Source organism: Cydia splendana, chromosome 16 (assembly GCF_910591565.1).
Source record: "Cydia splendana chromosome 16, ilCydSple1.2, whole genome shotgun sequence".
Lineage (NCBI taxonomy): Eukaryota > Metazoa > Arthropoda > Insecta > Lepidoptera > Tortricidae > Cydia > Cydia splendana.
In genome coordinates this window covers 13150615-13163320 of record NC_085975.1, presented here as the reverse complement: position 1 = coordinate 13163320, position 12706 = coordinate 13150615, and the positions used below count along the sequence as shown (strand labels likewise).

At 39.4% G+C, this 12706-nt stretch overlaps 1 protein-coding gene across 2 annotated transcripts; it reads left to right on the top strand.

The window, feature by feature from the left end:
• The first annotated feature begins 506 nt into the window (after positions 1 to 506).
• On the top strand, positions 507 to 12171 carry LOC134798338 (putative uncharacterized protein DDB_G0286901). Of its 2 annotated transcripts, XM_063770745.1 has the most exons (4): positions 519 to 640; positions 7547 to 7714; positions 7878 to 9181; positions 10595 to 12171. In XM_063770745.1, exons 1-4 carry the CDS (start codon positions 622 to 624, stop codon positions 11954 to 11956), a joined length of 2853 nt encoding a protein of 950 aa, XP_063626815.1. In that variant the 5' UTR covers positions 519 to 621; the 3' UTR covers positions 11957 to 12171. The 2 variants fall into 2 exon arrangements, with proteins under 2 accessions (XP_063626814.1, XP_063626815.1); XM_063770744.1 differs by having other exon boundaries at positions 507 to 640; positions 7878 to 12171.
• Positions 12172 to 12706: the final 535 nt, after the last annotated feature.

Sequence of the window (12706 nt, the reverse complement as noted above, 5' to 3'; positions counted from 1 at the left end):
TGATGATGAAAATGTTTGTTCTTATACTTCTTATTAAGAATAAAGTACTCACTAAGAGTTATTGACGGTTAGTTTCACTAGACTTATATCGACCGGGATATGAACCGTGATTACCTTTTGTATTGTTTTGGAGCTCCCGATATTTCTTAATTTATATGATGATGATGATGATGATTATATAAAGTACACACTGTTAATCTAATGAAGACCAACCAACGGTACCCTAAGAAGGAATTTATTAATGACTCTCATTGCTCCCGTGTAAGCCCACCCGTAGGGCTGCGCGTGCGTTGATTCTCAAACCACTGAAAATTGACCTCCGAGATCCTTAGAAGTTATGCGTGTTTAAAGAGCTCTCTTATATGGTATTTTTGAGAAATGATTCGCCCTCGTTTGGTATACGATGGGAATGACATAACATCTAAGAGATAATACCACTGTCATATACGAAAAGCGACATTCGCGCTACAACCGCGGAACCACAATGTTGCATCCATTTCGCAGATTCAGTTGATTGAGTTGAATATTAGTTGAGTTGATTGACTTTCAATTGTTTTCGGTTTGGATAAAGTTGAGTTTGTTGGTTTTAGTGCTTTATGTGTGGTGTTATGGACTAATATAATGTGGAGATTGGTTTTCGGTGAGCTTTTCATTGTGTTTTTTTCTGTATGGGGCGCAAGAAATTCTAATTTCATTTCATTCGTTAAAACCTTTAAACGAGCAGTTCTTGTTTATTTATTTATATGTTTATTTATATATTTCGGGGATCTCGGAAATAGATCATTTCGATGAAATTTGCTACCTACATGATGGGGGTTTTCGGGGGCGATAAATCGATCTAGGTCTTATCTCTGGGAAAACGCGCATTTTTGAGTTCTTTACATTTTTTCCAGATATTAATGTTTACATATATGTAGGTACCTAACGTTTTGTCAATGACATTTAAGCTTTAATTGTCAATTTGTAATTAAGTGTATACTTAATGACAAAAAGACATTACGAAACCTAGACTATCTGTCATTAAGACAATAATACAGACATTGTGACTGACACTTGAACTTATGTACCTATATGCTCCTAAAGGGTAGGTAAGTAATAGCCTAAGCAACAACTCTGTACTTAAATACAAAATAATTAAAACTCGCGAGCCGAGTAAATCTCGATGAAATCATAGAGTAATTAGTAAGCATAGAGTGCTCACTCCATACCTACATAGATTTAACCCATTTAAGTTTCAAGCGAGTTTTGCGAAAACTTATTTGTAATAAGATTTGAGCTTGATAAGTTTAAACCGAGTTTCAAACTTATTAATAATACGTTATTGGTATTCCCGACATTTGAGACGCGTGCGCGGAGCCGAAGCCAACACGTAGATGCCCTTTTGACACTTTAATGGAGTGAGTCTCTCACTCTAAACTTACTTATGTTTCTATGATGAAAGAGAAAGATAAACAGACCTCGATAAAATGTAGACCTACTTGCATCCGCAAAGTTGCAAGTCCCTTTGATGTCAACTATAAAAACCCATCTTTAATAATTCCGCGGACTTCGTCCGAGAACTGAGAACTCCGGTAGTTTCTACATAACGTCGCAATCCTCTTAACTCCACCTGAACGAGATAATGGAATATGTGACTTATCCTATAAAACATAAAGTTCAAACCTCGTAATTCCGTTTGAAGGAGTTAAGAGGTCTTTGACTTTAGACGGCGATAAATAACTTCGTCGCCTTTTGATTGACTTTGCAGCGACTAACTTAGTTTCATAAGAATAAAAACTGGAGCACAGTTTTCGTTAAAAAATAAACTATAAGTAGGTATTATATTCGAATCTCATTGATATGTGTGCCGCCACGACACGACAGTCGAAAGTTCGGTTTCTGCCTCTCTATCACTCTGGCTTATTCGATCGATAGAGAGGCAGATTACGAAATTTCGATTTTCGCGTTTCGCGGTGGGCCACCTGTAAACAAACCGCCTTGAAACATCAATGTCGTAGTGAAAACTTGTCAAAAAACTGTTTAAGGCCTAGTATGTATAAGTTACTCTATGGTTTACTAAACAAATTAGTGCTGCACTCTGGCGGCAGAACATTGCAGTAATACTCCCTATTGTGTGCGAGTGTGATGTAGTGAAAGAATTACATTTGGATTAGATTAAACCGCATTGTGGTGACAAAATGTAGGCCCTTGAAATCTCGAAGTAGAACTTTAGTTTTCAGTGGTCTTATACTGTAATTACTTTTTACTTTATTTGCCAAGTCAAATGACATGCAAGATAATAAAGTGCATAATAAGTTGTGTAAATGTATGTATTTCATACCGACACATATATATATTATAGATTATAAAAATATCTGGGAGACCGAGCTTTGCTCGGAAAACATGTAAAAACTCAAAAATGCGCGTTTTCCCAGAGATAAGACCTAGCTAGATCGACTTTTCGCCGCCGAAAACCCCCATATAGCAAATTTCATCGAAATCGTTAGAGCCGTTTCCGAGATCCCCGAAATATATATATAAATAAATATACAAGAATTGCTCGTTTAAAGGTATAAGATAAGATAAAATCATTGTTAAAATTAGGTAATCAGTGACATCTATATCTAAATTAAGACCGCAGGCTCTAAATTTCGCTAATTAGCGAAGCAATGAAATATTATAGGACTATAGTGTACCACTACACTAAGTACGAGTATACAATATCGTTTACTACATTTAATTAACTATATTAATATTGTACCTATAGCATAGATAGTTACTATTGCAACTTATTCCTGTAAGTCGTTGCCGGGTCGTAAGGTAGTCGTCGCAAGAAATCGCCGAGTACAAATGTCTCAATTGCAAGCACCGTTAGCGCAGCGCTTGCGCCGCCCGCCACCCCCGGTACCAGTTCAACGAGCCTATTTACACCTCACGACATTTGTCGTATCGGCAATCAACCAACAATCAATCAATCAATTTTACACGGATCAACTTAGTTCTCTATGTATAAGGGTTGTGAATACTAAACGACGATATATGTATAAATGGTATAATATACTTATTGTTATATTATATTAAATATCCATAACTCAGGAACTAAAAAGGCCCACAGATTAAGTACTAGTTCGCCGGACGAAATGAACCTGTCAGGTTGTTCGGCGCTGAGGGCCTACCGCGAACCACGTTCAACGTGTTGCCTCTTTGTCGCACTTGTAAATTCGTACGTAAGTGTGACAGGGAGGCAACTCATTGTCACCTTTTGCGATTAACTGGCAGGCTGATATCGTCCGGCGAACTGGTGATCTGTGGGCCCCTTAATATTAGTGATAAAACTGATAAACACATAAATAAATGCCCTTACCAGGATTCTAACACGGGACCTCCTGCTCCGCGGGCAGGACGCTAACGACAGGACTAGAGCCGTTAAAAAAAACCATTTAAATAAATCGGCATATACCTAGGTAATTTACTAACTCGGCATATTTATAAGCGTTGAACATATGCTTCACATTTCAATATTCACTGGAAGCAGAGAATGTCGAACTCGATTATCCGCTGCCCACTTGACCCAATTGTAGACCTCTACTGGGTGTCTACCGCGAACATCGAATATCGAAAATATCTGCCTCTCTTTCGCTCTTGCATATTCGAGCGATAGAGAGACGAACGAAGTGATTCGCAATAGGCCCTTTGGGTTTAGATAGGTTCGTAATACCTATATTAGTGTTCACAGAGGAAACAGCATATCAAATCAAATTTCTTGACTGTGGGGTGAAAACTAAATGTGTAGGTAATTTGACTTTTATTCGGGTTCGCCAGTAACTGGCCACCCTAAACAAAAAATTAATTCTATTCACCTATCTCTCTCTGTGGTTGCTCCCTCATGATTGAGGATCGTGGTCATCGGTGGATGTGGATGCTCCACACCTGGTTTTTATGATCTGCCTCCAACGGTGCCTGTTCATCGCGTCTCTGACAACCGAGCAAAAGTAACCTATAAACAGAATTCATTTTAGTATAAGGTGGCTAATTATTGAAGGCTGGAATGAAATGATTTCTGTTTATAGGTCATCATCATCATCATTTCAGCCTATATACGTCCCACTGCTGGGCACAGGCCTCCTCTCATGCGCGAGAGGGCTTGGGCTATAGTCCCCACGCTAGCCCAATGCGGATTGGGGACTTCACATACACCTTTGAATTTCTTCGCAGATGTATGCAGGTTTCCTCACGATGTTTTCCTTCACCGAAAAGCTAGTGGTAAATATCAAATGATATTTCGTACATAAGTTTCGAAAAACTCATTGGTACGAGCCAGGATTTGAACCCGCGACCTCCGGATTGAAAGTCAGACGTCATATCCACTCGGCCACCACTGCTGTTTATAGGTGAATAGAATTAATTTTTAGTTAAAGGTGGCCAGTTATTGACTGGTAACCAGTTACTGGTGAATTACCTTATTTATTAACTTTTGACATTTTTGTCGTTTGAGTGTTTGTTTTTGGTTAAGTCTGGGTTCTTGGTGAGACTTGTGCCGCTTACTATTGTTTAAGATTACTCTTAAACAATAGCGAATGTTACCATTCGAATAGCAACTGCAGTTACATTACCTACTGTTCAATTAATCAATCACGCGGCTCACACATTTGTTGACTTCACGTGGAATGGCCCAAATTATGTAATGTTTCAAGATGACCCTTTTAAACGGAACAACATATTTATATTTATTTTTATAAACTACTTCAGTGGCAAACAAGCATACGACCTGCCTGATGGTAAGCTGTCTCCGTAGCCTATGGACGCCTGCTACGCCCGAGGTGTTACGTGCGCGTTGCCAACCCTAACACTCCGCACTCTTGTTGAGCTCTGGCAACCTTACTCACCGTCAGGAAACACAACAATATTAGTGTTGGACCTACTCATAGGAGTAGGGTCTAGTGTTATTTGGCTGGGGTTATCTGTGTACTGGAGATAGCTTCCCCAGTTGGGGTTTGCTCTAGCCTGAACCTGGAGTGACATCCGCTGTGCTAAGCCCTACCACACAAATCAAATGTCGTCTACTAAGTATGTACCTACGTCTCGACCTTCCGGTGTGTAACACCCACGGTCCCGTTGACACAGAAATCCTCCACAAATATGCAAAAACACCATAAAAACCTAATCAAGACCCCATTGACCTCGTGTCATCACACCTCGCCTAAACTAGTCCATATCGTTACCTAAGCTAGAAATTCACTTTCTACGCGAACATCATCCAACAACACGTTTGTCATTGTAATTTATGCGTAGCTTATGGAACCGCCGATGATGACGAATATTAATGAGGATACAGATGTAGTGGATAATTATTTTCCATCGTTTTTTTTACGGAAACGTGCGAACGTGTCTTGCTATTTCAGTCAGTCTCGGTGCAAAAAGTACTGAGGTTGACTGAAGTAGCATGAAATTATATGAAAATCATATATAACTTGCCCTAGTTGCTAAGAGCAGGAAGAAATATAGCTTAGATTGGACCTGGGGATCCGACCCTTTCCCCTCCCTTTTTGGGGGGTAGGCACGGTACGATATCGTGGCTACCGCACCAAATCAGCTTTGTTTGAGCTTAGGAACAATCGTGCCAAGCGGCATCGCCTGAGTCAAAAGTGCATACTCACTGTACTCACTTAGCTTACGAGCTCAATTTCAAAAAAATCTAAATTTTGAAAGCCTTTATCTCGGAAACTATTCAATCTACAGAGACAGTTCTAATCTCGTATTGTAGAAAATTTAGTCTTCTTTAAAACCATCTAAGGAAGGTACTATCAAAAACTAGTCCTTTAGGGTTAGAATCGCCCAAAACTAAACAAAAACCGAAATTTTCGCAGGTTTTTCGATTTTTGACAAAGTTGCGTTCGGCGCTCGAGGTCACCAACTTGGATTATTCATTGGACCAACATCATAAATAAGTCTGCAAAAAATCAGATCTACCGGATTTGACGCAAACGCTAAATGTATAATTTTACTGTATTATTAGGAGAGTATAATAAATCGGAAAATGATTTTAAATTCGAATGACTGGCTGCTTATCCCGTGGCTGTCATGGTTGTTATGCCGATGGGGCCGAATTACAGAACGGTGTTATCTACTACTATAGTATATTTTATTGATCAGTCAACGTGTTTAATTAATTCGGTCAACTCACCTCCCCACCTCTCACCTCTTTAAGTAACACCATTTGACCCTGATGGTAGAGAACGAATGATACATATTAAGGCATTTTTGTACACATCGTTGAATTTAGCGCAATATTGTTTTACACGAATAACAATATTCAAATCACTCCCACCTTACCTAATTATAATTATACTAATTATAGCAACAATAACGTTGTCGAACCTATCCTATGGAGTAAGACAATTCATACCGCACATAGCCCGACCATTGACTCGGTTTTTGTACGATTGCTCCCAACGCGGCAAAAAGTATGGGAACCCGGCTCGGTTGAGATTGCGACATTTGTTACTCGGTTGTGGAAAATGCGCGGCGCCGCATGATGTCGATTTGGTTTCGAAAAAATGAGATCAAAACGTTTATTTCAGTTCTTACTTAGTCTAAGAATAAATTAAATTATGTTCTATGAAAATATATAATTTCTGTTAAGTAGAAATACTACTATATATAAAAATACAATTCTCTCGTTCGATTGCAGTCCACAAATTACATCTATGGTCCAAATTCAAGTCAGTACCCGTAAAATATGTACTGTAAAATATACCTATTTTCCTAAATGGGTATTTATACGTATTACTGTAAAAATACTCTTTTAAGGGACATTTGTGCATTTCGTATTTTGAATTCAACTTAATACGCATTGTGTAAAATACGTTCTAATGATAAAGTACATTTTTACAGCTTCGCATAAACAATTCTACCTCTCATAATCTCATTTGGGCAAGATAGGCTTATAATAAGATGACTTGTATAAGCAAATTGGGTACCTACCGAATCATAATCCCGACACAATTTCATAACCTAATTCATTTGCTAAAATTCGAAGGATTTTGCTCATTCTTTGAAATCCTGATTTATTTATGGCTTCAAAATGTTCATTTCTATTCAGAAATCACATTACAATCATAATTAGTAAATTAAAAGTTAATTTTAATTTTCCTTCTCTTAAAATATTCAATTTATGATCCAAAATCCAATTATCAAAACGTAACATTTTTCATTATATGTTACACTCTAGTGGTTAAAATTTAGATTGCAAATTTTAACCACTAGAGATATTGTAGAATAAAATGTTTTTAGATTTTGTTAATTGTCTTCAATGGGTCGTATTTTAACCACAAATAGATTTGTTCTCAGACACTCCTAAGTCAATCTTTAAATAATTACGTAAATCCCGGCCGAAACCCTCCTATAATTACACCTATAATATGTCAGGTTAACATTACTGCCCCAACTGCGATAGAATTTTTATAGTTCGGTTTTGCTAGCCACATTCGAGCTCACGCCGTTGCCGATCACGGCATGGATAGCTATATTATATTTCATTTTTAAAACGTGTTATATCCTATTTCAGTATGCTTGTTTTCCTGGGCGGGCGGGCAGAGTGGACGCGCCCCGCGGCAGGACCACCACGGGCGAGGCTGGGACATCCGACTTGCCGTACCGGGCAAGCCGGGGAACGACTACCCCACACTCGGGAATATCCCAAGAACGACCTTCTCTTGCGCTGGTAGACAACCAGGTAAGATCTAATATGTTTTTGTAAAATATTACGATTTAAGGCCTGCCAATCGCTAGCAAATAACATGAATAAGCTTTCCTCACCCCTATCATACATTCACAGATTTTGTCTGGGTATAAAATAAGTAGAATATCAATTTAACATTAGGTGCGTTGCGTTACAGGTTACTATGCGGATCAGGAGACAAACTGCCAAGCCTTCAGAGTGTGCACCGCGGGATCCACCTACGGCTTCCAATCTTTCCTCTGCCCCAACGGTACTCTGTTCAACCAAGCCGTCTTCGTCTGCGACTGGTGGATGAATGTCAAATGCGAAGCTTCACAAAAGTTCTTCAACAACAACGAAAAATTCGGAAACCTCAAGCTTGGACCGCAACTTATGAAAGATATCAAGAAGATGATTACACATCCCATGAGAAACCCCATTGATAAAGGTATCATGAAAGGCAATCTTGTTGTTATGCAAGACTATAAGCCACCTTCAGGCCAATTATTCCCCAACAGCGCTCTAATAGCAAGTGCAGATAGAACTCCTAGTAATGTCTTCGTCCCACCAAAAATCACACAGCAAAACTTCGGACAAACCAACTTTATTAGAGACACTTCTTTCGCTGGTTCAACGCCGAGTCCCTCGTATATACCGTTTGATGTGCAGCCGACACAGGCTGATGCAGAAGTATTCCAGCGGCAGCAGCAAAATGGCCAACAGTGGCAAAATGGACAACAGTTTCAAAATAGCCAACAGTGGCAAAGCGGACAACAGTTTCAAAATGGCCAACAGTTGCAAAATGGCCAACAGTTGCAAAATGGCCAAGAGTTGCAAAATGGCCAACAGTTGCAAATTGGCCAACAGTTGCAAAATGGCCAACAGTTGCAAAATGGCCAACAGTTGCAAAATGGCCAACAGTTGCAAAATGCCCAACAGTTGCAAAATGCCCAACAGTTGCAAAATGCCCAACAGTTGCAAAATGCCCAACAGTTGCAAAATGCCCAACAGTTGCAAAATGCCCAACAGTTGCAAAATGCCCAACAGTTGCAAAATGGTCAACAGTTGCAAAATGGTCAACAGTTGCAAAATGGCCAACAGTGGCAAAATAACAGACAAAACACACAATCTGGAAATCAGTTTGGTCGTCTTGTGCAACCTACTACTAGTACCAATAACAATGTTAACACACTTCGTCAGAATCAACTAAGTCAGACTCAACTGAACCCAGCACCAACTACTTATAACCCACAAAATTTCAATAATCAACGAATACAGGGTAACAGACAAAATGCACAATACACAGCCAATAAAACTCCCGCACAGTGGAACAGTGGAAAACAAGCTGAATTTGGAGTTTCTTTAACAAAACAACAATACAATTACAACTCAAATCAAGCAAGTCAACAACAAAACTTAGGGTTCCCAAAATTCTCAAGCGACATTAAAGGTCCAGTGGGCAATAAAGCCAAAGAGAATCTGGTAAGTAACAATGACATACCATCTACTGTAATAACAAAAACAATAACTGTTAATCGAATTATTCAAGAACCCAAGACAGGCCAACCTAAATCTAGAGTAGTATTCAAAACTTGGATTGTTAAACCCTCTAAAGCTGCTAAATTAGTCGCGGAACCAACTGCGTACACGTATAGTCGTCCTACTCCGCCAATTAGTGAAAGACAAGTAGAAGCAAGCACCCCTTATGTTTATGATAGACCAACCAACCCACCACCGCCGCCGCCCTCACCGCCACCAGCAAAAATAGTCTCAGAACCAGACGAATCTTATGTTTACAATAAACCCACAGTAGCGGCTAAGGTAGTATCAGAGGAAGAGGAGCCGTATGTTTATAACAAACCAACAGTGGCGGCTAAGGTAAGGTCAAAAGTTAGACAATTGCCCCAAGTAACAGAAGCAGACGAGCCTTATGTTTACAATAAGCCGACAGCTGCTGTTAAAATAGTATCAACGGTTAGACAAGTTCCTCGCGCGTACCTTCCTCCAGCTACACCAGCTCCAACAGTAGCTAGATTATACCAACAACCGACTACAGTAGAACCAACCAAACCCTCCCGTCTTTACTTGACTCCAACTACGTTCAATCCACTAGAAAGAATATACTTACCGCCATCTCAACCTGCACCTTTTAGACAATACTTAACACCCAATACAGATATACAAACTCCTTTCTCTCAAAATGAGAAACTTATTGCCGCTCCCACCTCACCTTCGCCCGTCTATGTTGCTCCAACTAAAGAGATTTCTACTCAACCATCTTTCACCCTCACTAAGCACTCCCGTATTAATGCAAACCATAACAATTTGACATTTGCAGATATACTAACTAAGGAAAAACTTGATATAACAGTTAATGACATAGTCAAAGACACCAGCAAAATCCTTAAATCTGCTTCTAATGAACAGTTTGGTCGACTTACCCAAGATTTGAATTCAGTTGACTATCCTGAAGAGAGTGCCTATTTACCGCCAGATTCCAATCCATCAAGTAAAGAGAGTCTAACTCCGTCAACCTTACCAGATACAGCAAAAAGTTCTCGTCTCACACAAGCTCCTTCAAAAGACTTAGAACCTCCACTAGAAACCCCCAAAGATGTTCAAAATACTAATCAGCTGTCTAATCTACCTTTTTTTAAACAACCCACTAACACCATCCAGCGAACAGTCTCTTTGAAAATCTCTATTCCAGAAAACGTAGCTTCGTACCTTTTTAAAAATACTAATGACAGTGACTTGGATAGGTTAGAGATACTCAACACGGGAAGCAGTAATTATTTAGTCCTCACTAACCAACTCGCCACGAGTACCACTCCTACTTTCATTCCAATTGGTAAGCTGATAGCAGATAAAAATTCATCTCTTTCAAATTCACAGGCACTGGTGTTCTCTTTACTGGCTAACTCTATCAATGTGGCCAAGGAATACAGCAACATCGCACAACAAAACGTACTACCAGCTACACCCACACAACCACAGTTCCAGAACGTCAATGAAGAGGAACTAGCTCGCATCACAAACCAAATATCACAACTCACGTCATCTCAGTACTCTGGCAATAATCAAAATGGCAATCTTGGCAATGCAAAGATTGTATCCACTTCTCAAACTACCACAACAAATTCCGGCACTCAACACACACAAACGCAATTACCGAATAACCTAGTACAAAATAGTGGAAAGAGCGGACAGTTAAACGTAGCACCACAACAAAGCGGCAGCTTCTACTCATCACAATTCCAATTTGGGAATAGTTTCGGACCAGCGGTTTCTAATGCTAATCAGAACCAAGTATATAGTGGTCAACTATACCAGGCCCCGGTTCCACAAGTCACTGAGCAGTACTACAACAAGGGAAGTCCAGCGAAGCTTATTCAAGCCGACAATGTTAACAATTTTGCAACTGAAGCTGAACACCTCCAGACCAATCAACAATCAAATGCAAAAAATAACATTAACCAATCTAAACAGTCAAGTGCAGAAGTTGAAATAGTTAAATCCCACAGTTTACCCGTATCAAGCCCGGCGAAGTTGCAGGTCGCCCCAGAGGAAGCTAATTACAACAGCCAAGAATCTTCACAAGCTTTCATTAACAACTTTTTAAATAGCGAAGGAATATCGGCTCAAGTGCAGGATAATATTATCGGGACAATACCGCATCCTTTGGAGAAAAATAAATTTGTGACGTATAAAAAAGATCAGTCATACTCTTTTTACACGAGGTTGGATGGCAATGGTCTAGACCAACCAACACAGAGTAGCAGAAATCCACAACTCAATGCAGGGAGCCAACAGAATGCCAAACTTATACAAGCAAATGATGATATTTTCCAACTAATCCCGTCTGTCGGTTACCAACTGGAGGATGAAAAAGAGCAAGAGCAAATACTTAACGCTTTTAATATTAACGAATTCGGAGGTCCTAAATCAGAAAACAACAACAATAACGAAGGGTACATACTTCCAACCCCTGCTAATCGTAGAAGTGATGTCCTTACCACTAATGTAGATTTTTCTGTGACCCACCCCTTTGCAAAGCAACTTCTCGTTCAAAGAAAACCTAATGCTATTTATAATGGGCCTTCGTCATACTCAGCTCCTCAAGGATCAATAGGCTTTTTAGATACCAGGCAACGGATTTTGCAGAACCAAAATTTAAATGCTAGGTTAGAACAATTTGATATTATTAGTAATGGCAATGGATATCCTCCAAATCCTCAAAGACAGTTTGGATACTAATAAGTTACTTTCCTACAATATTGCGTTCTTGCCAAGCATAGAAATGGTCCCTGGAAGTTTACTATCTCACTCTACCAGATAGTTGCCACATGACTGCATCCCTATCGTTTCTTTGTTCGTTTGCTCGGTGTGGACGCATCATCACGAAAAAAGACTTCCTTAGTATAAAAGTAAGATACATGTAAATATGCGAAGTAAATTATATAACGAAATAGATGTATGTTTTAGCTTAAGTCGACGAAATGTCAAATAATAGTTATTGTTATAATTTTATGAATACTTATGTAAGTCTAAAGAACTTTAATAAATATGAAAAATACTGTTGTTTCGATCACTTTCCTTTTAGAAACTCCGTACTCATGGGTTGTCAAGACCACTAATTACTGACGTACATCCGTCCAGTAGAATTTTAGGGAGTCCAGTAGCTGGCGCACGCACGTGGATATGATTGTAAAGGTGGGAATCCACCAGTGTGCGGCACTGTGCGGCACAAGCATTTTTGTACTGAATATGGTTGTGCCGCACAGTGCCGCACACTGGTAGAATCCCGCCTTAAGGTAGGTAAAATCTATCACACGCGTCCGCGCCAGTTAGCGTTGCAATATCGGGGTTTTCATGTTTATATATCTACTTATTTGTTGAAAGGCTAGGATTGTCATTTACCTATGTATCCTGTCCAGGAGTTGAATAGAGTTAGAACAAGCAATACATGATATTTATGTACGTTTTCTGCTTGACATAATTTGAAAA